The sequence below is a fragment of the Phaseolus vulgaris genome, chromosome 5 (assembly GCF_051622355.1).
Source record: "Phaseolus vulgaris cultivar YP4 chromosome 5, ASM5162235v1, whole genome shotgun sequence".
In the NCBI taxonomy this organism is placed as follows: domain Eukaryota; kingdom Viridiplantae; phylum Streptophyta; class Magnoliopsida; order Fabales; family Fabaceae; genus Phaseolus; species Phaseolus vulgaris.
In genome coordinates this window covers 8,899,550-8,924,597 of record NC_143502.1, presented here as the reverse complement: position 1 = coordinate 8,924,597, position 25,048 = coordinate 8,899,550, and the positions used below count along the sequence as shown (strand labels likewise).

At 35.9% G+C, this 25,048-nt stretch overlaps 1 protein-coding gene across 1 annotated transcript; it reads left to right on the top strand.

The window, feature by feature from the left end:
• The first annotated feature begins 253 nt into the window (after window positions 1-253).
• LOC137835088 (gibberellin 2-beta-dioxygenase 1) lies at window positions 254-1,716 on the top strand. The gene is made up of 3 exons (XM_068643432.2): window positions 254-795; window positions 888-1,233; window positions 1,386-1,716. The coding sequence occupies exons 1-3, from the start codon at window positions 461-463 to the stop codon at window positions 1,629-1,631; spliced, it is 927 nt and encodes a 308-aa protein (XP_068499533.1). The 5' UTR covers window positions 254-460; the 3' UTR covers window positions 1,632-1,716.
• Window positions 1,717-25,048: the final 23,332 nt, after the last annotated feature.

Sequence of the window (25,048 nt, the reverse complement as noted above, 5' to 3'; positions counted from 1 at the left end):
AATCAGTGTAAACTATATTTAGATGGATAATGATTTTAGGGTAAAAATAATATTTAGGAAATTAAAATTTTTGAAAAGATTTTTGGTATAGACTTAAACATAATATATTCTGTAGACCTAATTAATGGACACGATTATCTACTAATATCACATGATGTTTCCAATTTCAGAATTAGACATTCAATCGTGTTTTCTCTTTCTCTTTCAATGCCCCACCAAGTTTTTTTGGGTATAAATAGCCTAGAACCCAACCTTTTTTCTCCAAGCATCCTTTGCTCAAACCTCTTCAAATTCTCTCCCTCTCTTTCACTCATTCATTGCTCTCCAAAACCTCTTCATTCTCACCTACTTCTCCCTCCCATTAACCACCCAAAGCAAAACAACTGCAGAGCAATCTGCAAGTAGAATGGTATTGTTGTCCAAAACAACAACATAGCAATACTCCTACATCAAGAACTGCATGGCATCCACATCCTCCTTCACAATTCCCATAGTGGACCTTTCCAAACCTGATGCAAAGAGCCTCATAGTGAAAGCTTGTGAGGAGTTTGGATTCTTCAAAGTCATCAACCATGGTGTCCCAATGGAATCTATATCACAATTGGAAACTGAGGCCCTCAAGTTCTTCTCTATGTCAATCAATGAGAAGGAAAAAGCAGGGCCTCCAAATCCATTTGGGTATGGTAGCAAGAGGATTGGACAAAATGGTGATGTTGGTTGGGTTGAGTATCTTCTTCTAAACACCAACGAAGAGCACGATTTTTCTCTCTGTGGGAAAAACCCTGAGAATTTCAGGTACCATGTCAAAACAAAACCAGTTTCAACTTATGTATAAATGAACCAGAAAAGTTAAATTTTTCTTTCTTGTTGGTGCTATATTATTGCAGGGGTCTGTTGAATAGTTACACGTCTCTTGTGAAGAAAATGGCTTGTGGTATTCTTGAGCTGATGGCAGAAGGGTTGAAGATTCAGCAGAGGAATGTGTTCAGCAAGCTTTTGATGGATGAACAGAGTGACTCTATTTTTAGGGTGAATCATTACCCTGCTTGCCCTGAACTTGCTGTGAATGGTGAGAACTTGATTGGGTTTGGAGAACACACAGACCCACAAATAATCTCTCTGCTAAGGTCTAACAACACTTCAGGCCTCCAGATTTATCTGAGAGATGGAAGCTGGATTTCAGTCCCACCTGATCACAACTCCTTCTTCATCAATGTTGGAGATTCTCTTCAGGTACAACATAAAGCAGCATGCTCATAAACGAGAAAAAAATAATAATACCATATTAGGTAGAAAAAATAATACAAATTTTGTTTATGATTAGTGGTCTAACGTGTTGATTGCGTGTGTTTTTGTTTTGTATTGTGGTGGGTGCATTAACACAGGTTATGACTAATGGACGATTCCGGAGTGTGAGGCACAGGGTTTTGGCAAATGGATTCAAGTCGAGGCTCTCAATGATTTACTTTGGAGGTCCACCTTTGAGTGAGAAAATAGCACCATTACCTTCTCTCATCAAAGGAAACCAAAGCCTATACAATGAGTTTACCTGGTTTGAGTACAAGAATTCAACTTATGGTTCAAAATTGGCTGATAATAGACTTGGACATTTTGAGAGAATTGCAGCTTAATAATATTCAAGACCACTACCATGGCACTTGTCAATACAAAATGGGGCTTAACAGTTTATACTACAAATGTTTTTTCCCTTTTTTATCCACTTCTCCTACTTTAAGATTTTTTCTTTACTAGAATACTTCTCAGGTAAGACAAAATATATAACAAAAACTTTAGTATATAATTTTATTTTTTTATGACCAGAATTTAGTCTCTGAAATAGATTAATAATGATTAAAAAATGGTTTAATTATATCTTAATTAGAAACTCTAAATAAATATACACTGTGATCACTGGCTACTAAAAATAAAATTGATATTATAAATTTTAGACTATTTTAAATAGCCATATAATTTTTAGTTGATAAAATAATTTCTAATTTAATAAACTAATTATATTTTCTAAATTAATCCATATTTAATTAATGAACTATATTTAAATAGTGATGATTTACATTCAACTTGGAGGAGAAATGACAGTCTAATGTATTGAGAATATTTGCTTGATTTTGGATCGTGAAAGAACCAGTTTAATGGAGTGGAATTAATGAGCATTATTGTCTTATAGGTGAAAAGGTCTTGCTCTGTAATGACAAACTTACTTTTTATATATATATATATATATATATATATATTTTGTTGATAAAAAAAATAGATATTAAGTCAATTTGGTTGTTGAAAGGAGTTATATTATATTGTACTATACAAAGTTGTATATGATATTATAACTTGTATTGTTATTTATAAAAAAGCAATTATGTAACCCTATCTTAAATTAATAATAAAAAAATGACTTAACTAAAAAACTGTATATACAATGTTGAATTTTGTTAGCATTTTGTTTATATATTGTTTACAAGTCTGATAAACAACAAAGGAAAAATAATTAAATTTAAGTTTAAATCACCTTCACTTTTCAATTCTCTTTGACCAAATAAGGAAAAAAAATATAAAACATAGAATTAGAGTATATACTTCATAACTAGATTTAAATTTTTTTATATGATACATGAAATAATACAAAATTCACTGCATATTATTATTTGTTGTGAAGTAAGATAGATATATTAGTGATGGTGTTAGTTATGGTAGGATCGAACACATTAATAAGAGGATCTTGAGTTAGTTATTGGGCAATGATTGGTAGGTTATTTGTTAGTATCACAATAAATTTAGGTTGAGGCATGTCACTTGCCCTACCCTTCAAATGAGACAACCTCAACTTCCTCAACTTTTGCTCACACAAAACAGACCTCCTTTTTCAACCATCATTCCTATGCATCTACATCTTTCATATCTTCTCATCAACAATGTTCTAACAAACAACACCATTATTATTCCATTATTAATACATTTCTCTTTTTGCATGCAAATTAAACTCAATTTATATGCAAAATATCAATGTTAGACCTTGTCTCTTTTTCATAACTTTCGCTTTCACTCCATTAATTAGCTTCTAATCGATATGGATGGACTAATTACCAATAATGCATTCTTAGTTGCAATGATGTCATACCAATAATTCCACCTTGGTCTCTTCATTTTTATTTTGTTCATAATCATTCCATGCTAATCCAAGGAATCATCACATCTCTCTTATGATGTCAATGGATCCTTTCGGATTAAGTGATGATGAGGGATGCCATCTATAATGATTCCCATGTTTAAGGTAATAAAGACAGTGTTAGGAGATGGGATTAGAGGGTGGATGATGCTCATGAAGTTAATAGAAAATAGTATTAAGAATCGGATAAGGGTGAAGGGAAAGATAACGTACCTATTTTCTGTTTTTCAAGTATTATGTTCGGAAACAAAATAAATGTTCTTTATTTTGACAAAAAATATTTTTATGATTTTACTACCATACTAAAAATTGTAACATTACCTTAATTAATTTCATGTTTTTTTAATGGTTGTACAAGAAATAAAGAATAGAAAAATGATTTACAATATTAATATTTGAAGTTTCATATCTTTGTATATTTTAAATATAATGATTTATTGTAAGATTTTTTTTACATAACAAATAAATTTTTAATATTAAAATATTTTTTCTAACTCATTATTGACGTGGTTGTAATAATGTTACAGAAAAAAACACTAATAAAAATTTATTTTAATAATTTTTTATTACAAATATCTAAAAGATTTAAAGTTTGAATTAGGAACAAAATCAATTTTAGATTATAATTTAAAGATAAAAAATATATATAACTCATATATATATATATATATCATTTTAATTCTTGAAGATGTTATTATTCACATTACAAAAATTTATAAATTTGCTGAAAGAATGTGATAGGAAAATTAAAACTACGAAATTATAACAAAGAATGTGAGTTGTAATAACTAGAATCTCATATTTGCAATACTATTACACTATTATAAACTAAAAGATTAAAATAGTATAGTTATGAATTAAAAAACTAAATTAAAAAATGTCTAGATTTTAGAGGAAGATGAATAAAATGGATTCAAAGTTGTGGAAGTTTTACCTTTTCGGTGTCTCATAGCACACAATTTTGCTAACATTATTATTAATAAAAGATTTAACTTGAGATGATTTAACATTCTTCATTTTATAATCAAGAAGTATTTTTAATGACGACTGAAAGAAACAAGGACAGTTCCTTAGGTGAGCATTAATTGTAGTAATGATTAATTGATATTCCAAACCCCACTCTTTATTAGCATGTGGGAAGTGAAGAAGTGAAGATGGTGATTCTCTTGTATGATACAATATGATGATGATGATAATGAAAATAATAAAAAGAATGAATTTGATTTGAAGGTGTGGTGTGGCTACATGGTGTCCGTGCAAGAGCTTGTTCTACAATCATGGCGAGATGTGAGTGTTGTCACTTTCCACTCTGCTCATTATGGCTTCTTCTAGAGACCCTTTGAGGTTTCAGATTCTTCAGGCATTCAAACTTTATCCTTTTTCTTATGCTTTCCTCTTATTTTATACATTTTCTTTTCTCTCTTAATATCAATCATCCATGACTTTTCAATGATCGCGAACTGTTGCAACAACCATAATCATTCTCTCTTTTTCTTATAACTTCTAATGCATCCACTCTTTTCAAAAATACAATCAAATTATGTAAGGTTTTTTCGCAATAAAATTATAGATTCCTCAATTTAGAGTAACAAATCATAACAGTGGTATGTAATAAGGTTAACAATTCACTTTTTTTTTATATAACTATTTTATAACTCCTAATATTATTATTTTATTATTTTTTCATATTATTTATTTTTAAATTTATTTTTTATTATATATATTTTTATTTAAATCAATCATATAAAAAATTATATATAACTTTTAGGATTCTCAAAACATAACGTAAGTTACAATGAAATCGTTCCTATTAACGTATTACACTTCTAAGTAAAAAAAAAGGTAAGTATAACTTTTTATCTAGTAATATACTCTCCTTTTTCTATCATTAGCGTTATTTTGTATTTATTAAATGGAAATTTAAATATATTATAATAGCTAATAATTGGTTTTTTATTTGAATTTGTATGTTCAAATAAACTAATAACATAGTCTTCCCATCTCATTGTTGTTGAGAAAATATTACTAGCATAATTTATTTTATTTAAGACATTATTCGTTTTAAAGTTTAGACTTTTCGTTTCGTTTTTAAAAAGATGTTGAAGGGTTAAGAGAGAAAAATATATATAAATTGTCATTAATTTTAACTTTTAAATGATGCGAGACTATATTAAACATTACAGAACAAACTCTCACTTGATTCAGGTATTTTTAGATATTTTTTTAATCAACATGGTTTATATAGTTAAAATTGTGTTAAAATTGGAGTGGACAAAATATTTTTCTTTTTGGAAACAATTAAAGGTACTCCAAATACTCTTTTATTAATTTATATTTTTTTTACATAAAAAAATTATCACTATAAGAAAATCATGAAATAGAAACCAATTTTTAGAAATCAAAATAATTAGTTGCAATAGTAACTAAATTAGAGACCATTTTAGAAACTAAAAATAATTTTAGTTTCTATGTTAAATAGTTTCTAAATTGGTATCTAAAAATTGGTTTCTATTTCATGATTTTTTTGTAGTGTATAGTTATTATAAAAAAAATCACAAAATCATTTATTTGTTGAAGAAATGAAATGAAAATGTGGATTGAAATGTGAAAAAAGAAGATGAATTGGAAAAACAAAACAAATCCATTATAATTGGTGGTAATCACTATTTCTATGACTAGTTTGAGGAAAAATTGACAGAAACCGTACATTTTAGTATATATCACAGATATGCAAATTCCATTTCATAATTGTAATTGATTTGAATATGTGTGTCCCTCTCAAAATCTCAACCTCAAGCTTCTTTCATGGCTGGTGAGTGCCCCAATGGATTTAACCCAATATACATTGCTGACTGTCTTTGTCAATTATGACCAAAAATTATTCATTTTTCCCACTTTTATAATTTCTGAATAATGTCTATTCATACACGAAACCAATGAAAAATGAATAAGAAAAAGAAAACCACTCATTAGGGCAATTACGTTTAGCTATGACCTTTGCTTAAAGAGTTATAGATTGTTAGAGACGTGGAATGTAAAAATGCATTCCCAAGAAGCAATGCAACTTTCATACTAAGATTAAAAAATAGCAATGGAAAGTGATTGAGGGAAAGAATCCGCAATATTCATACTAAAACACCACTTGCACAAAAGAGAAAAATATGACAAACTTTTTAAACTTAAGCATGCAAGACAATTGGATAATTGAGTTTGAGATGATAGAATTTTTCCAAATCTAGAGTTTAGGGACAATTTTTCTCCACCCTGAAAGTGATGCTAAACAACCAGGCTATGTCATGGAGTAATAATATAGGTCATAATAAAGAAACAATCTATAAAGTGAACATAGAAAGAAGGGTAACATTTGAATTCATTTTATATAATAAAAATTGGTCCCCTCAACGCAAATTCAGAAGAAGAATAGAAGATCTTAAAATAAAACAAATAAATTGTCTAAAAAAATATAATAATAATAATAATATACTACAAAATATTATCAAACACAAATAAATTTTAGAAAAAATAATAATTAATCATTATATTAACTAAATTAAATACTATTTTAAAAATTAAAATAATTGATAAATAAAATCTTGATAACTAATTAGATAATAATTTAGAAACTATTTTAAAAATTAAAACAATTAATTATTAATTTAGAAATTAAAATTATTGGTAATTAAAATTTCTGATACTAATTTAAAAATTAGTTTGTAAATTTTATTAATAATAAAATTTATTTTAGATATAAATAATTTATTTAGTGTATCTAATTAGTCTATATAATAACGATTTTTTTTAGAATTATTTTTTATTTAATAATTTTTTATAGTAATAATATTGTTGAATATATAATGTATATTTATAAGTTTTTTTTACTAATAAAACTAAAGTACATTGAGTTACTGATAAACTTCTAGAATTTTTTTACCTAAATAACCAAAATATTAATACAACTCATTTTATTTTTTCTTGTGGAACTGAATTTCACACTTAAAATCTTAAAAGAAACACTAAATTCAATTATAATATTATTTAAAATTGAAATATATTAAAATTCAAATACATCACGTCATTATCTATAACAATAACCATTATTATCATTGGTATATTTTTTATTAATAAAATAGCAATCTACATATTACCCTTAACATCAAAATCTTATGGGAAAACGTATATGAAAGTGATAAGATAATATATAAAATTAAAAAAAAAAATAGAAAATTGATTTGACATGGTCCCTCCCTTGAAGGAAGGACCCCAAGAATGAAAGATCTTTGATACATATTGCTCTAGTCTTCTTTTCCTCTTCAGTCACCCTTCAATCCTTTTCCCTTTTACATTGCTCTTAATACCTTTCCCTTTCTTTAATCAATTTCTAAATTCATGCTTATTTATTAGCACAATAATCCTTATATTTTCATCACCAAATTCTTACAAAACCATCAATTTTCTCAACTTATAATTAATTAATTATTTATTCAGAATGACGTGATAGATAAGTTAGCGATTAGAATCATTCTTTCTATTTATTCTATGTATCCTAATCACTGTCATTTTAAGGTTTTGGTTAGCTTCTTCTCATAAACCTTCTCTTCTTTCTTATCAACGTCATTTTCTAACAAGAAACTCTCATTTATTCTTCTTATTTTTCTTCACGTCAGACTCACTTTATATTTTGTAACCAAAATAGTCATTATATATTTCTAAAAAATAATTCAATTCTTTGTGTTTTATATATATTTTTTTTATTTCGAGTATTTCATGTAATGGTTTACATTATTAGACACAAATACAAGTGATAAAGAATTTTCCAAATTCATTGCTTTCCAAAGGACTATTGTAATATTTGATGATAAATGTTTCTATTACTAAGACTAAAGTCAAACGATTCCATAAAGAAGCGAGTAAATACAATGAGTAAAGTTAACAACAAAAAAAATCTTCAGAAAATATTTTAGGAATTTCTACCAACAATTTTGTAAGCAGATGAATTTGATGTAAATGTTATTAGGATCGATAATGTTGCCAACTTATTTCAAAATATAGTGAGTTTGAATTCAAAATCTTATTCTCACTTACAGAATGCTGTAAATTAAAAAAATAATAAAATTCAAAACAGATTTATCAACTAATAAGAAATTTATGACGAGACTACACTAAGACAAGACTTAAAAAATTTCTTTTATTTAATTAATCATATTATTCGTGGTGTATGCCATAAGATTCATAAAATGTTTGAAACTATCAATTTTCAAACTTTGTTCCATTGTCACTTCTGATGCCTATCATTCCTTAGAGGATTACCAGGAGCAGAGTCCATGTGATGGGAGCTGAACACCAACTAGTCTCTTGTTTTTAATTTTGTAGAATAGGTTTCATATAGAATAAATAAGAGTGTACTTAACAACTCGGGTTTGTGTCAAGCCCATAGGTTAGGAAGGTAACCTTAGCTTCTAGAAACTAGGTTTAGGGGGCGACATTAATCTTGGTCAAACCCTAGGGCTTCTTGTCTCTCTCCCTTTTCTACCATTCTCTCATCTTGCTCTCCAAGTCACTCCTTCCTATATAAAAGGTACATCCCTCCATGTATTTTCACATTGAATTTGAATATAGTAAAAAAACTCTGCATGAGTGTTTTTGTGAGACTTGAGAGTTCTCAAAGTGGGTCTTATCTTGAGTGTGTGAGCACTTCAAGTGGCGACTCTTTCACCAGTCATCTTGGAGTACCTTCTTCTCCAAGTGACGTGACATCCCATCTTCTTCCATTAGCTTCCTTCACCCCTTCCTTTTTTATCTTCCTTTTGCGCCATTCATTTCATTCCTCTTTATGATATCATGTTTGTCTTTTAATTTTGGTTATCACTTGTCTTTCTTCATCTTATGTTCTTTCTATTTCCACAATTTACATTCATCATCATAACCACCATATTGTGTTTTTCTCTTTGCTCTCTAGAGGTGAACCTTCACACTTACTTAACCACATGGTTAAGTTCGTGTCCAGTGGAGATCTTCTTTGGGTTCTCACCTTAATTTTTTAATCTAAAAAATATTAAACAAAAGAGTAACCCCTAAAATATGCCAATCTAAAATCAACTCACATCAGGTTTAGTAGTGGAAATAAATTTTTCTTGCTTCATAGACAATATGAGTTTTTGAAGTTAGGTTGGGCAATCCTCTCATCAGGTTTTTCTTAGAAAGCTTTAAAATATATTTTAATTTTAAATGCCTTACGTTCTTATTCTACAATAATTTCTCATCTTCTTTGTAAAGAAAGTAGGTGGCCTTATACTTTTTAAGACTTATTAGATCAATCTTATAAAGATTATCTTTTCGCCTGTTGGTGAAAATGGTCTTCCCATCAGACGATGATACTATAAATTGATTTTTACTAAATTAGACCATATCACCACTTCCACATAACTTAATTATGCTCAATGTATTATAATTGAGTTATTTAACATACTAAACATTTTTAATAGCGATAATAGAAGATATCCTATAAACCCCATACCAATAATATTATCTTTTTCAGCTCCCCAAATGGTAACCTGTTGCGTTTATGTTTTTGAAGGATTAGGAATATAGACTCTGTGCCCTTCATATGTTATGAGCATTAACAATTCAGGAACCAACTTAGTTCCTGACCTCTTCCCATATAATAAATTTATAAAAGGAATTATGAATTCTCTACCTACTCAAATCCTTATGGGTCCTTTTTTATTAGTTTTGTGTAATTTTTTTTTTTTTAGGTTTGCATTTGACACTAGTATGCCAAGACTTTCCATAATACTTATAAGTACCTTTAAAAACATTCATAAAATATATTTTCTTTCCATATCCCCACAAGGTCACATTGAAGACTAGACTTGTCATATACATGTCTGAGGTTGCAAAAAGAAATTTAGAACTTTAGAGCTCTTAACAAAATTTTGAAAATTATGTTTCTTTCTCCCGAAAATAATTTATTTTCCTAGCATCTATTTTTTTGTCTCTTCTCAAAAGATAATATCTTTTCACTAGTTGTAGCTTAATCTCTTTTAAGCTTTTCATTTTCTAAAGTTAAGGCTTTAAACCTTTGTTATAACTTAAGATATGTTTTAAAGGTGGAGTTAAATCTGGTGATGACATCCTCATAAAACAAATCATTTTTCTCATCTTCATCAAATGATGAGCATGAAGAGTCTGATGTAGTATCAAAATAAAAGTTAGGGTTAGATTGTATCTTTTATTTCCTTGTCCAATTTTTTATGAACTTCTTAAACCATAGGGATATCAAGAATATTTCATCAATAATTGAATAGTCTAATAAATCCCCAGATATATCTCCATTTTTTCTCGTGATCTTTTGAAGTCTTGTTCTCCTTCCCTGTCTGGTGGCCATCTGTCTTAAAGAAGATTTAATCTGCAATCCTTTGTCTCTGACCGTCGTAGCTTACTTCTAGTCTTTATCTTGCAAATGAACTTCACGAACTTTTAGGATTTGGAGAAGCTCATCCCAAGTGAGCTTTTTGAGGTCTCTAGCTTCTACAATGGTCGTTATTTTGGGCTCCCAAATCTTGAGCATGGTCTCCAACAACCTGAAATTGATATAGGCCTTGGGAGTACCCACATTCTCCCAAACATATCATTTAGAATTTCACCATCCTTCATGGTGAAAGACTCATATTCTCTCACGAGGGTAGGAGCTTTTTTAAGTTAAACGTCTTCATTTCCCTAATAGCTTATAATCAAGGAGTCCTAGATCTCTTTGGCAATCTTTAATCCGCACAATTTGTTTTATATTCATATTTTGAAAGTGCACATATAAGGGTATAAGTAGCTTTGTTGTTCAAATGAATTTGTTGAACTTTTCTTCTCATTCTTCTTCTGAGGATGTAAATTTATGTCACCCTGTGATACAACTTAAGTTGCATTAGATCATGTGCTACTCTTTAGAGTTTCCTTGTTTAGTAAATCAAATTTGGAATATGGTGAAACTCAATGAAGATTGTCATTAAACACGAATTTAACCCAAGAAGGGTTATATAACTCTGAAACATTCTTTAAAGAGTGTATATGAAAAAGAGGCACACGAGAGAGGACATATTGATGGTTGAATTAAGAAGAGATAGAGATAAAAATCAAAAGAAGGTAGAAAACAAGATAAAGAAAATGTAAGAGACAATAGAGAAAAGTAGAGATGGAGTGAAGGATACTTATGGAAAAATGATGAAGCCACACCACTTGGGGATCTCACCGAGATGAGTGATGGAGTAGTCATTGTTGAACCAAGTAGTGTTCAAGCTTTGAAGAATCCAAACCCTTTGATGGATGTTGAAGGCTAGGTTGTGCTTGCTGTTGCTGAGTTGTCCTAGATAGGATCTGGGGTAGATTGGTTATGTAATCCACTCTTGATTGAATCCAAAGCATAGGCATTCTCAATCTTTTTAAAAGAAAAGTGTTTTTCAAACTAAGTGAAAAACAACCGATTGTTTTGTCAAAACAACCGATTGTTTTATACTTAGGTGTTTTTAGAAAAGGTTGAAAACTGTTTTTCAAATGGTTGAGCTGTTAAAACTAAAACAACCGATTGATTTGTGGAAACAACCGATTGTTTGTTTTGGTACCATAACAGAAAAACTGTTTTAGCTTTGACTGAGCTTTAAATGTTTTAACTGATTACGCTCCAGTATTTAATGCTTTGACCAATATTTTAAATGCAATGAATAAGTTTGTTAAGATTTGATAACAAACAATATCTTTGAATATATTCAGAAAAACATATTTGAGTAATAAGATTTTAACACAAGTTTTTGAGTTTTTCAAAGAGTTGAGATTGCTTAGAGATTGAGATTGATCAAAGAGTGTGAGATAGGATTTCTGCTTGTATTGATTTCAGATTTACTTCTATAACAAGTGTAATCCTTGTATTCTGTTGAACAAGTTTATTTGTGTGTTTTGCTGAGAAGTGTTGTGTGTTCTTGAGGGGATCAAGATCAACATTCTTAGTGTTGGTGTGTTGGCCAAGAGAAGTGTGTGTCTTGAGGGGATTAAAGTCACTTTCTTGGTTGTGGTGTAAGTGATATAGGTTTGATTGCTTAGTGGAATTCCTCAGTGGTTTTTGAGAAGACTGGATGTAGCTCTGGGTTTAGAGTGAACCAGTATAAACATCTGTGTGCATTCTCTCTATCCCTAACTCTTTAAATTCAGTTTTGATATTTGTTTACTGGTATAAACAATCGATTGTTTCTGCAAAACAACTGATTGTTTTACTGGTGTTGTGCTTTTAGCTTTGTGTTTTGAAAAACTGATTTCTCAATCAAGGTATTCTCGAAGTAATTTCATTCAAGGCTTAAAAGTTTGCGAAAACCCTCTTTAAACAATTCACCCCCCCCTCCCCTAGTTTAAAGCCATATATTCTAACAATTGGCATCAAGAGCTTGGTTCTAGAAAGTTATTCAAGTTGATCCAAAAAAAATTTCTATGGTTGGAAAACAATCTTTTGAGGAAGGTGCTTCAATCTACAAACCTCCTTTATTCTGTGGATTGAATTACAAATATTGGGAAGCCAAAATGAAAATCTTTGTGGAATCTATTGATAAGGAATTTGGAATTCAATTGAGAATGGTCCTTACATTCCAAAGTTTAAAAAGAATGGTTCTTTAATTGCAAAACCTTGGTCTCAATGGACCAATGATGAATGTAAAATGGCCAAGCTTGATTGTACTGCTCAAAACATAATAGCTTCTGCACTATATACTAATTAGTTTTTTAGGATATCAAAATGTAAAACTGCTACAGATATGTTGGACACACTCAAGACTGCTCATGGAAACAATGAACCAAAGAAGGCAATGTCAAAGAGTCAAGCAAGAAGGAAAAGAAGGCAAAATAAGAAGAGCCTCAACCTTTGCTTCACGGCCAGAAAGGAGGATGACTCAAGTAGTGTAAGTTCATCAAACTCCTCAAACTCTGAAAATTATGGTCAATTACTTCAAGCCTTTCAAGAAACGCATGAAGAAGCCAACCGATTGGCCCTCTTGAACAATCGGTTAAAGGAAAAGAATAGCTGGCTTGAAACAGAGTTAAAACACTGGAAGAGGAATTAGAAAATTCAAAAAACAGATTTTGAAAACCTTGAAATCATCTACAAAAACTCCTCTTGCAAGTGTGATACTCTTGTTTGTGAAAATTGCGAAAATCTTGAAAATAAGGTCCATTATCTTGTTAAAACTGTGGATAAGCTGTCTAAAGGTCAATCCAACTTTGAGAATGTCTTGGCTTCTCAAAACTGTGTTTTTGGAAAAGCTGGATTAGGTTTTAATCAACAAAACAAGCAAGATAGATTTTCAAAATCATTTTCGAAAATGCCAGAAAAATAATCGATTGGACCATCGAAACAACCGATTGTTACATGCTTTTATTGCATGAAAGAGGCCATTCTGTGAGGTTCTGTAAAATCAGAAAATATGTTGTTCCTAAGGGTTTTATGAAGTGGATTCCTAAGTGTAATAAAGATTTAATTGATGAATGTAAACCAAATGGACCCACATTCATAAGGGGACCAAATCTTTGTACTTGAAAAATTTCTTTGTAGGAAATCTTGGAGGAGAGCAAGCAACAATGGTACTTGGACAGTGGATGTTCCAAGCACAAGACAGGAGATAAATCAAAGTTCCTGAGCATCTCATTTAAGAAAGAAGGACATGTCACCTATGAGGACAACAACAAAGGAAGGATTCTTGGGAGAGGATCCATAGGAGACAAAGACATCTTGGTCATCCATGATGTGCTCTATGTAGAAGGCCTAAAGCATAATCTGCTGAGCATTAGCCAACTATGTGACAAGGGATATCAAGTGATGTTCAAGTCAAACACATGCGAAATTTGTCTACCCAACACCAAAGAGGTAATGTTGGTAGGTAAGAGAGTCAATAATGTGTATCTTCTAGATATCTCTTCACCATGTTCAATTGGATGTCTTCTATCCAAGGAAGATGAATCTTGGCTTTGGCATAGAAGAATTGCTCATGTTCACATGAATCACTTGAACAAGTTAATTTCAAGGGATCTTGTGATTGGGCTACCAAAGCTCAAGTTTGAGAGGGATCACATTTGTGAAGCATGCTAAAAAGAGAAACAAGTGAAAAGTTCTTTCAAAATAAAAAACGTTGTTTCTTCTTTAAAACCTCTTGAACTTCTTCACATGGATCTCTTTGGACCCTCAAGAACTATGAGTCTTGGTGGAAATTATTATGCTCTTGTTATTGTTGATGATTTTTCTAGGTACACTTGGACTCTTTTCTTGGAATCAAAGAGTGATGCCTTTTCTGCATTCAAGAAGCTAGCAAGAAGGTTGCAAAATACAAAGAACAACAACATAGGCTCTATTAGAAGTGATCATGGAGGAGAATTCCAAAATGAGAAGTTCAGCAAATTTCGTGAGAAGATGGGGATTCTATACAACTTCTCTGCTCCGAGAACTCCATAGCAGAATGGTGTGGTAGAGAGGAAGAGCAAGTCTCTTGAAGAGCTAGCAAGAACAATGCTTAGTGAATCATCTCTTCCTAAGTACTTTTGGGCGGATGCAGTAAGCACTTCCTGTTATGTGATGAATAGAGTGCTTATAAGACTTATTCTGAAGAAGACTCCTTATGAACTCTTCAATGGAAGGAAGCCTAACATCAGTCATCTCAGAGTTTTTGGGTGCAGCTATTTCGTTCTCAACAATGGAAAGGTAAATCTAGGGAAGTTTAATGAGAAAGCGGATCTTGGCATCTTCATAGGGTATTCTCTCACAAGTCATGCATACAGAATCTACAACAAGAGGTTGATGACTGTAGAAGAATCAGTTCATGTTGTCTTTGATGAGGTAGATCGTAGAAACAATCAAATCCCAAAGACCAGTGCTGAAGAAGATGAACAGAGCATCAGTTTGGAGAAGCTGGAAATCTGTGTAGAAAAACAACCGGTTGATTCGCAGAAACAACCGATTGAAATTCTGCAACAGAGTGAGCTGCCCAAAGAGTGGAGGATTCCTAAAGATCTGTTAGTGGAAAATGTACCGTCCTGGTAGTCGGAAGTGATGACGTGGCAGCAAGCTATTACGTAGGTGTGTTGAGTAGGGCCCATGGCTGTTTGAAGGGAAGGAAGTCGGGGGGCTCGTGTGGTCGCCAATTATTAAAGTTGGCGTGCTCCGGGCTCGTATTGAGAAGAGGTCGCCGGATGCGAACCCAGACGACCTCGTGGTTAGAGATTGCCGAAACAAGGACATCGCCGAAGATGAAGTCAGATAGTCATTTCCTAGCTAGCCAGAGGATGAGGTCGGGAGGTAGCTTACTTGAACATACACGGTGAAGCAGGTAGAGTAGATCATGAAGGCGGCCGGCGAGACCACAGGGAAGGTGTATAGAAAGGCACCCGATCTCGCCATGCAGAAGAGATCACGCTCCAAGGCAGCTTTGCGCTCCATGCGTAAGTAACTTAGCCAAAAGCCTGAAGAGTAGGAAGTGGCGCCCAAGTCAAGGATGCTCCAGATGGTGACACGTGTACAACAAGATGCGAGCCACGTGTCCAGATGTGTAACTGTCAGGAGAGAGAAAGTGCCCAGGTATATAAGAGTTTCCAACGAACTTTGAGGTACGCACGCATTTAGATTACTTCTTTACAACTGTGAGAACGAGAGTACGCTGAGAGAGAACTTGGCACGGTTCCTTAGAGTTCTTGAGTTTTTCTCTTAGTAATTGGTGGTTCAGTCGCTGACTTGGGCGTCGAAGCGTGATCGGCCGCAGCGGCGCCGTTCCGTCTTTTGCAGGTTCTTGAGGTGGATCGCGGTGAAGGACTGATGTGAATGTAACTACAAGAACACATGATTCTTGACATTCTTAGGAACAACTTGAGCTGGATTTGAAAGACACTTTACTTTAGAATTGGATCAATGTTCTAAATTCAAGAACTCACCAAAACTAAGCACCAACCAAGACTCATATTGAAGTCCATGCATTGTCAAATTGAATCAAAACAAAAGGAAAGAAGAACATGAATTAAAACTGGACAGAATTTAAATGATAGCTACTGAACCAAAACAGAATTAAGAACACAATGCTGGAAACACAAAAATAAACGGTAGAAAAAGAAGTAAACTCTAGGAATCAAAACTACCGAATGGAAAATTGAAGAAAAGGGAAGAAGAACACTTATAGAATAAGATGCTTGTTGGATTTTGAGAATTGGAAGAAGCCATTCACGCCACTTGGAACCTTGAACCAAGATAAGTGATGGAGTGCCACCACTTGAAGCTCACCATAGCTCACAAGATAAGGCAAAGAAGAGGAAGACTCAAAACTCACAAATTCTCTCCAAAATTGAGTATAGTCTCTCTACTATAAAATTCCAATCTGAATTGTACAAGCTAAGCACCTTTATTTATAGCCTAGAGGTGCTGAAAACTAGGTGGGAATTTTCAAATAAAACTCATTTGAAATTCCCACAAAAAACAAGTCACATGGGAGGTGTGACCTTTTTCTACTATGACACCTCCTAAAAACTACACCTACACCCCCCTACTAAGTCACATGGACAAAGTGACTCTCTCTAATACATTCACACCTATTTATTTAATATCCACACCTCCTACAAGAGTCATTCAAATGATGCTCTTTTATTTAATGCTTGGCCTTGCCCCTCATTGTTTGGACTTGGGCTTCTTGGGCTTGGGCCTTCTTGGGCTTGGGCTTGGGCCTCATCTTTTGCAAAGACTAATAAGAAGAACTTTAAATGCTTTGGCCCTTGTCCATTTTGTCTATTGATAATATCTTTTTGATTCTCATCATACTCCCCAAGTTGGAGAGAATTCGTCCACGAATTCAGTACTCCTGCATAAAATAAAGTAAGTTTGCAATTAGATAAGAGAATACAAGAAGAAATAGGCAAACATGACTTAGTACGTTGAAATGTTGGGAGTTCAGAAAAAGATGTCCTATACATAGCCCATGTTGGAAAAGATTGTTTAGAAATGATATTATTTGTAAAACTAGAAGGTATGAAAAAATCATCCTTAAGATTCTTCATCCAATATGGTGTATAAGTAGGAACCTTGGGTAATGAACAAGACAAAGAAGAAGGATACCTTGTAGGCGTAGCACGAGTCAACAAAATTAAATTAGTTGAGAAGGTATTATGACTCGGTTTATCATGTACTTCATTTGTTTTTTCATTTTCTCTTTTAGTTTCTGTGGGATTGGTCCTATATGCAGGGCTATTTGGTAAAGAAACCCCGAGCATGAAGTCTATTTGGTGTTCAATCCCTCTTAGAGGTGGTAAGCCTTTAGGAGGATCTTGAAACATATCTTCATATTCTTTTACCAAATTGTCCAAACATGTGGGACTATCCTTAGCCGACTCACATCCAATAGTCCTAGGAATAGCTAAAAAAATAGGCTTTTGAGTAACTATTACCTTTGTAACTTGTTCTGTGGACATGAGAAGGCTTCTCTTGGAATCTTTTATATCATTTTCTTTCTCTCTCTTTGCTCTCATTTTAACTTGGTCCTCATGAACTTCCTTTGGAGAGAGAGACTTAAGAATGACTTTGTGCCCATGGAAGTTAAAAGACATTTTGTTGGTAAAGCCATCATGAAAAACTTTTCTATCAAATTGCCATGGCCTACCTAAAAGAATATGTGTGGCTTCCATTGGGACAACATCACACAAGACCTCATCTTTATATTTACCAATAGAAAATGTAATGAGGACTTGCTTGTTAACAACAATCTCACCTACCTCACTTAACCATTGTAATTTGTAGGGCTAGGCATGAGAGATGGTAGGTAATCCAAGTTTGTCTACCACTCTTGTGCTTGCCACATTTGCACAACTCCCCCCATCCACAATCAAAGAGCAAACTCTATCATTAATAAGACACCTTGAATGAAAAATATTTTCTCTTTGAGTTTCATCAAAAGGTTTTAACACTTGTCCAAGCATGCGTCTTATTACTAATAGGTCACCCTCATGTGGGTGTTCACTTTCACTCTCACTTGGGGATCTAGAAGGTGAGGAATGTCTAGAAGATTCGGACCCATGCTCACTACTATCTACTCCATCATGCATATACATAGTTCGTTTAGTAGGGCAATTAGAAGCAATATGTCCATAGCTTAAACATTTAAAACACTTCTTACTAGACGATTTTTGTGGTGATTTAGGCCTAAAATTAGAAGTGGAAGGCTTAGATTCTCTAAGTTTGAAAGTAGAGTCCTTAGAAGGGATATTTGAGAAAGAACTATTTTTATTTTTCCAAGAAGAGTGGTAGTAGTTATCCTTAGAAGAATTTTTGAAAGCATTTTTCCTTGCAAGTTGATTTTCAATTTTACTATCAAGGTGAACCACATTTTCCAAAGAAGAATATTCTTGCAACTCTACCACGTCTTGAATGTCCCTTCGAAGGCCACTTACAAACCTAGCTATCTTAACTTCCTCACTCTCATCCATATTAACTCGAATTAAAAGCGTGTCTAGTTGTTTAAAGTAATCATCCACACTTAGCGTGCCTTGATGAAACCGTTGGAGTTTCAACAATAGGTCTTTCCTAAAGTGTGGGGGTACGAATCTAGCGCGTAAACGAGCTTTCAAATCGTTCCAAGAGACCACGGGCGGCCTCTTGTGTAGGTCAATGTCCATGAGGTATTGATGCCACCATTGCATGGCATAGTCCAAAAATTCTAAAGAAGCTAACTTAACCCTATGCTCATCCCTAACCCCATTTACATCAAAAATTTGGTCAACCTTAGCCTCCCATCCTAAGTATACATTGGGATCACTATCACCACTAAAACTAGGAAGTTTTACATTTGGAGAACAAGGGCCAGCCACATGTTGGCGCCTCTCTTCATGGTGATGATGTCTTGGCCTTGGATTATCTTCATAATAACCATGGGAGTGCCTTGAAGAATGCCGACTAGGAGGAGGAGTTCTTTGCTCACGGTTTTGATGCATTTCCTCTCGGTTTAACTCCAAACTTTGGAGCCTTGCTTCCATCTTCCTTATCACCTCAAGATAGTGAGCATTGGATTGCTTGGCATTCTTTAAGTCCTCATAAAGGGCTGCCTTTTGTGGTGAGCACGGTTTGGAGGACTCTCCACTAGAGAAATGAGCCATGAACAGAAAATACACAAAAACAGAAAACAAAACAGTGAAAGAAACTTGTTAAACAATTAAAAACAGTGAGATATAGGTTGCTGGAAAAATGCCCAAGAAAGCACTCAAACCACTCCAAGAAAATATTCTGTCCTCATCCAAGCCTTGCTTGTGAAATGGAGTAGCTTCAAGTGAAATATGTTACAGCAAACCAACTTACTTAAGAACAAGTCTCCACACAACTTTTAAGAAGAACAAAAAGACAAGCAAGAAAAAGGTGTAAACAATAAAAGCTAAACCAAAAACAGAGAGTAATGTATGACAAACTAGAAAGAATATGAATGAAAGACAATCAAGAAAAAGAAGGAACTCAATGAATAAAGAAGGCACACAAAAAAGAGTCCTAAAGAAAAGTGCTAAGTAGATTAAGAAAACAGAAAACAGCTACTGGAATTTTTGTTTTAAAAGCAAACTGTGCTATGTTTACAGATTTAACTGTACCGATTGAAAGCGAACTGAAATGTGAAAAATTAACCACAGAAACTTCAATGTCTTAAATCAAAAATGGAACTGGAATGAGGTAAAAACAGTAAGCCAATTGAGAGAAATAAATTTTTCAAATTTGCTGCCCAATTACCGTATTCGTTTCGGCAGTATTGTACACTTTTCGTATTTTATTTATCATTTTTTGTGTACTTGGAATTTTTGAGTGATTCTTTTTTCTATGCTTTTGTAACACTTTGAAGTATGTAAATCCAAATTTTCACAAATTTCCTATGAGCCAATTAATTGCAGTAAATTGAAAACAGTAGCACGTTTGTAAGAAAACAGAGGAGCCTATTTAGGAATGAAAAACAGTATGATGAACTAGCAAAGACATAATGGAAATTGTGTAAAGGAACTTGTATAGAATGAAAATACAAGCATGAACTCAAATCTAAAAAAATGAAAATGCACAAAGGATGAAGCAATAAACTCAAAAACAGAAAGTAAACCAAAGCAAGAAACAATCAAAGCAATAAAAGTACTACTAGAAGTAATGACAATTATGGAATAACATGACTAAGACAAAACTTGACATGATTACAAAATTAAAAGACATATAACAAGATAAAACCACAAGTGAAAGGAAGCTTAAGGTCAGCTCTAGGAAGGAGAATGCCATTCCACAAGAGCAGCCATACTCATATAAACAATGAGTGCCACAATCCTTTTCACAAACACATGGTGTAACAAAAGAAACAACAGCAAGAAAAACTCAAGTAAGCCTAAAACAGAAACTGAAATTGCAAGAAAGTAAAGAGCTCTTGAAAGTAAAGTGCTATACAACTCAAAATTAAGCAAAAACAAGCCTAGACTCTAGATACCACATGATGTGAATGTAACTACAAGAACACATGATTCTTGACATTCTTAGGAACAACTTGAGCTGGATTTGAAAGACACTTTACTTTAGAATTGGATCAATGTTCTAAATTCAAGAACTCACCAAAACTAAGCACCAACCAAGACTCATATTGAAGTCCATGCATTGTCAAATTGAATCAAAACAAAAGGAAAGAAGAACATGAATTAAAACTGGACAGAATTTAAATGATAGCTACTGAACCAAAACAGAATTAAGAACGCAATGCTGGAAACACAAAAATAAACGGTAGAAAAAGAAGTAAACTCTAGGAATCAAAACTACCGAATGGAAAATTGAAGAAAAGGGAAGAAGAACACTTATAGAATAAGATGCTTGTTGGATTTTGAGAATTGGAAGAAGCCATTCACGCCACTTGGAACCTTGAACCAAGATAAGTGATGGAGTGCCACCACTTGAAGCTCACCATAGCTCACAAGATAAGGCAAAGAAGAGGAAGACTCAAAACTCACAAATTCTCTCCAAAATTGAGTATAGTCTCTCTACTATAAAATTCCAATCTGAATTGTACAAGCTAAGCACCTTTATTTATAGCCTAGAGGTGCTGAAAACTAGGTGGGAATTTTCAAATAAAACTCATTTGAAATTCCCACCAAAAACAAGTCACATGGGAGGTGTGACCTTTTTCTACTATGACACCTCCTAAAAACTACACCTACACCCCCCTACTAAGTCACATGGACAAAGTGACTCTCTCTAATACATTCACACCTATTTATTTAATATCCACACCTCCTACAAGAGTCATTCAAATGATGCTCTTTTATTTAATGCTTGGCCTTGCCCCTCATTGTTTGGACTTGGGCTTCTTGGGCTTGGGCCTTCTTGGGCTTGGGCTTGGGCCTCATCTTTTGCAAAGACTAATAAGAAGAACTTTAAATGCTTTGGCCCTTGTCCATTTTGTCTATTGATAACATCTTTTTGATTCTCATCAAGGACGGAGGCTAACACGGCGTAGAAGTCAATCCAGGTTTGACGAGGCAAGGCTCCAGCGTCCTGGTCAACAGGCAGGATCATCAGGCGCCCACCGTGGGGCCGTGTAAAACCTGTTGCCATCCACAGCGTGAGTTCTTGGAAATTTCTGCAGTTTTTGTGTGGTTGTGTGCTGGTGCAACCATTCTTCGCCGTTCGTTCGAGTTTTGTTTGGCGTTTTCGAAGTTTCTACCCTTCGTTTGGGTTTGTTCAGTGCCGGGAGGTTTTCCACTGTTCGTTTGAGCTTTCGATCGGTTTTCTTGGAGTTTCTTGCTGTTCGCGCGGTTTATAATCGGTTGTTCGGTGCTTTTCCTGTTCGTTTGCGTTTCTGGCTAGTGCATCGGGAGCTCGTTGAGAAGCGGTGGTTTTGTGGTGAAGTCGCGAGTTTCTGTGGAGGTTTTCTGCTGTTTGAGTCCACGTTCTTGAAGTTCTTCGGAGTCCACGAGGTTCTGACCGATTGATTGCTACATCAGTCGTTCCTGAAGGAGGTGTTGTTCATCACTCTTTGTGATCTGTTAAGTTTTCATGAGAAAAATGAGAAGCAACCGTTCAAGTCCAGTTGCGCCTGTTGCTGCTGAAGGCGCCATGACTATGGCGCAGATGGTGGAAATCATGCGTTCACTACAGGCGAATGTGGAAGCCTCGCGTATAGAGCAGGCAAGAATGCACGAGGACCTGGTCGCCTCTCGGGCCAGGAATGAAGAGCTTAGCAGAGTGACTGAGGAACTACGTCAGGCTCTTCAGGAGCAGCGAGGGCGTCCAGTCGCTGAAGAGGTCGCGCCATCAACGCCGCCTCGCGTTTTCCCTATGCCTTTCGCTCAGGCGATTACGAACACGCCTATCCCTGCGAGTGTAGTACCCGTGAAAGCTGTTTTTACCGGCGTGGAGGATCCTGAGGCACATCTCGCCACCTTCCACACGCAGATGATGCTGGCAGGAGGATCGGATGCTGTGCACTGCAAGATGTTCGTAAGCACACTCCAGGGAACAACACTGGAATGGTTTGTGAGCCTGCCTACAGGCCACATAACCAACTTCCAACAATTTTCGAAGATCTTCATCAAGCAGTACATAGTGAACAAGGCGCCGCCTAGGGTGTCTTATGATCTGTTCGACATCAAGCAGTACCATGGAGAGTCCCTCAGGGACTACTTGAATCGTTTTGGGGCGCAGATGGTCCGCTCGCCGGCCAAGGACGAAGAGATGTTGGTCTACGCGTTCAAGAAGGGCGTGCTGCCGGGACCCTTCTGCGAGGCGTTGATTAGAGCCCACCCCGCCACGTTTGCTGAGGTTCGATGACTTGCGGTGGCCCACATCGCCGATGAAAGTGAGGTCGCCGAGAAGAGGGGAAGCGTGGCCCCCGCTAGGCCACGTGCCCAGACCAGGATCCAGCCACAGAGGGTGCTGGAGACAGCGGCGGCCAAGAGGGATCAGAGGACTCGCCATCCTTATGACCCAGGGCGCCCTCAACTAGCACGACGGGAGTACAATCGCCCACCAAAATAAAAGTTTGTGATGGGATTGGCGGATCTGATTGCCATCCCCAATATAGCAGCCAGGCTGAAGGCGCCGGAGAAGGTGGGCGACAAGGTGTTGGGACCAAAGCCAGACGCCTGGTGCGAATTCCACCAGGGCTTTGGTCACACCGTTGACTCATTTTTGGCTTTAGGATACCAGCTCGACGACCTGGTCAAGAGCGGGTTCCTAAATGATTACTTGCTAGACAGAAGGACAGGGGGCGCGTCGAGGTCCCAGCCCGCAGGTGGTGAGGCTCAGCAGCACGAGATGCCCACTCACGGAGAGATCCACACCATTGCAGGAGGTTTCTCGGGTGGTGGATGCACCGCGTCACAGAGGAAGAAGTATGCGAGGTCTATGATGACGGTGGACATGTTCGAGGACCACTCGCCGGATGTGGACATTACGTTCACAAAGCAAGATCTTCGGGACGTTGTGCCCCATGACAACAACCCTATAGTCATCTCGCTGATTACGACGAGAAGGAAGGTCCACAGGGTTCTAGTGGACCAAGGAAGCTCGGCAGACGTGATGTTCTGGCCGACTTTCACACAGTTGGAGTTGCCCCTTGACCAGTTGAGGCCCTATGGAGGGTCCTTGTATGGTTTCGCTGGCGACCAGGTGGAGGTCAGGGGGTACATTGAGCTGAGAACTACGATCACGGATGAGGCGGGCTCGAGAACAGAGAAAATCAAGTACCTCGTCGTGAACGCTCCTTCGGCATACAACATTCTGTTGGGAAGACCCACGCTCAACAGAATAGGCGCTATACCCTCGACCCGGCACATGAAGGTGAAGCTGCCATCTATGGAGGGGGTGGTGATCACCATCAAATCCGACCAGAAAGAAGCAAAGAAGTGCTATGAGAATAGCCTGAAGAACAAGAGGTCCGTGAGTTACGTGACAACCACCCCGCCTCCCGGTGTGAAGCCCAGGCCGACGGTAATAGAGGAAACCGCCGGAAGCGACGTGGTGATGGTGGATGCCGAGTTAGGGGAGGAGAACGCCGGTCGAGAGGAAGAGCTGAGGAACCGCCCCGAGGAAGCGAGGGAGCTGGGGATCGCCAGGGCGGTGATCGCCAGGGCGGTGATCGCCAGAGAAACCAGACCAAAACCCGTCGAGCAGTGGCTCGAAAGGGAGATCGGGGGAAAGATCTTCAAGCTGGGAAGATCTCTGGAGGCTGAGCTCCAGGACCAGATCGCCAAGGTGATAGAGCGGCATCTGGATGCGTTCGCATGGTCCGCTTCGGACATGCCCGGGATCGATCCCGACTTCTTGTGCCATCATTTGGCGATGGACAACCAGGTCAGACCGGTACGACAGAGGAGAAGGAAGTTCAACGAGGAGAGGAGGCAGGCGATTAAAGACGAAACCCAGAAGCTCCTCGCTGCAGGCCATATCAGGGAGGTGCAGTACCCTGAGTGGCTGGCCAACGTCGTGCTAGTAAAGAAGAGCAATGGGAAGTGGCGCATGTGCGTCGACTTCACTGATCTGAACAAGGCTTGCCCAAAGGATTCATATCCTTTGCCAAGTATAGATGCCCTGGTCGACAATGCTGCAGGGTGTAAGTTGCTGAGCTTCCTGGATGCCTTCTCAGGGTACAACCAGATAAAGATGCATCCTAGGGACGAAGAGAAGACCGCCTTCATGACCGAGAGGTCGTGCTACTGCTATAAGGTGATGCCCTTCGGGATGAAGAACGCGGGGGCCACATACCAGAGGTTGATGGATCGGGTACTTGCACCAATGCTGGGAAGGAATGTGCAAGCATACGTAGATGACATGGTCGTGACCTCGCCGGAGAAGAGCAAGCATGTGGCGGACCTGGAGGA

Bases quoted from the DNA above. Each gene is read 5' to 3' on its own strand.
- LOC137835088 (XM_068643432.2), top strand. From the start codon at position 461: ATGGCATCCACATCCTCCTTCACAATTCCCATAGTGGACCTTTCCAAA. The intron at 796-887 runs GTACCATGTCAA...ATATTATTGCAG, and splicing joins AAAAACCCTGAGAATTTCAG to GGGTCTGTTGAATAGTTACA. The intron at 1,234-1,385 runs GTACAACATAAA...GCATTAACACAG, and splicing joins ATGTTGGAGATTCTCTTCAG to GTTATGACTAATGGACGATT.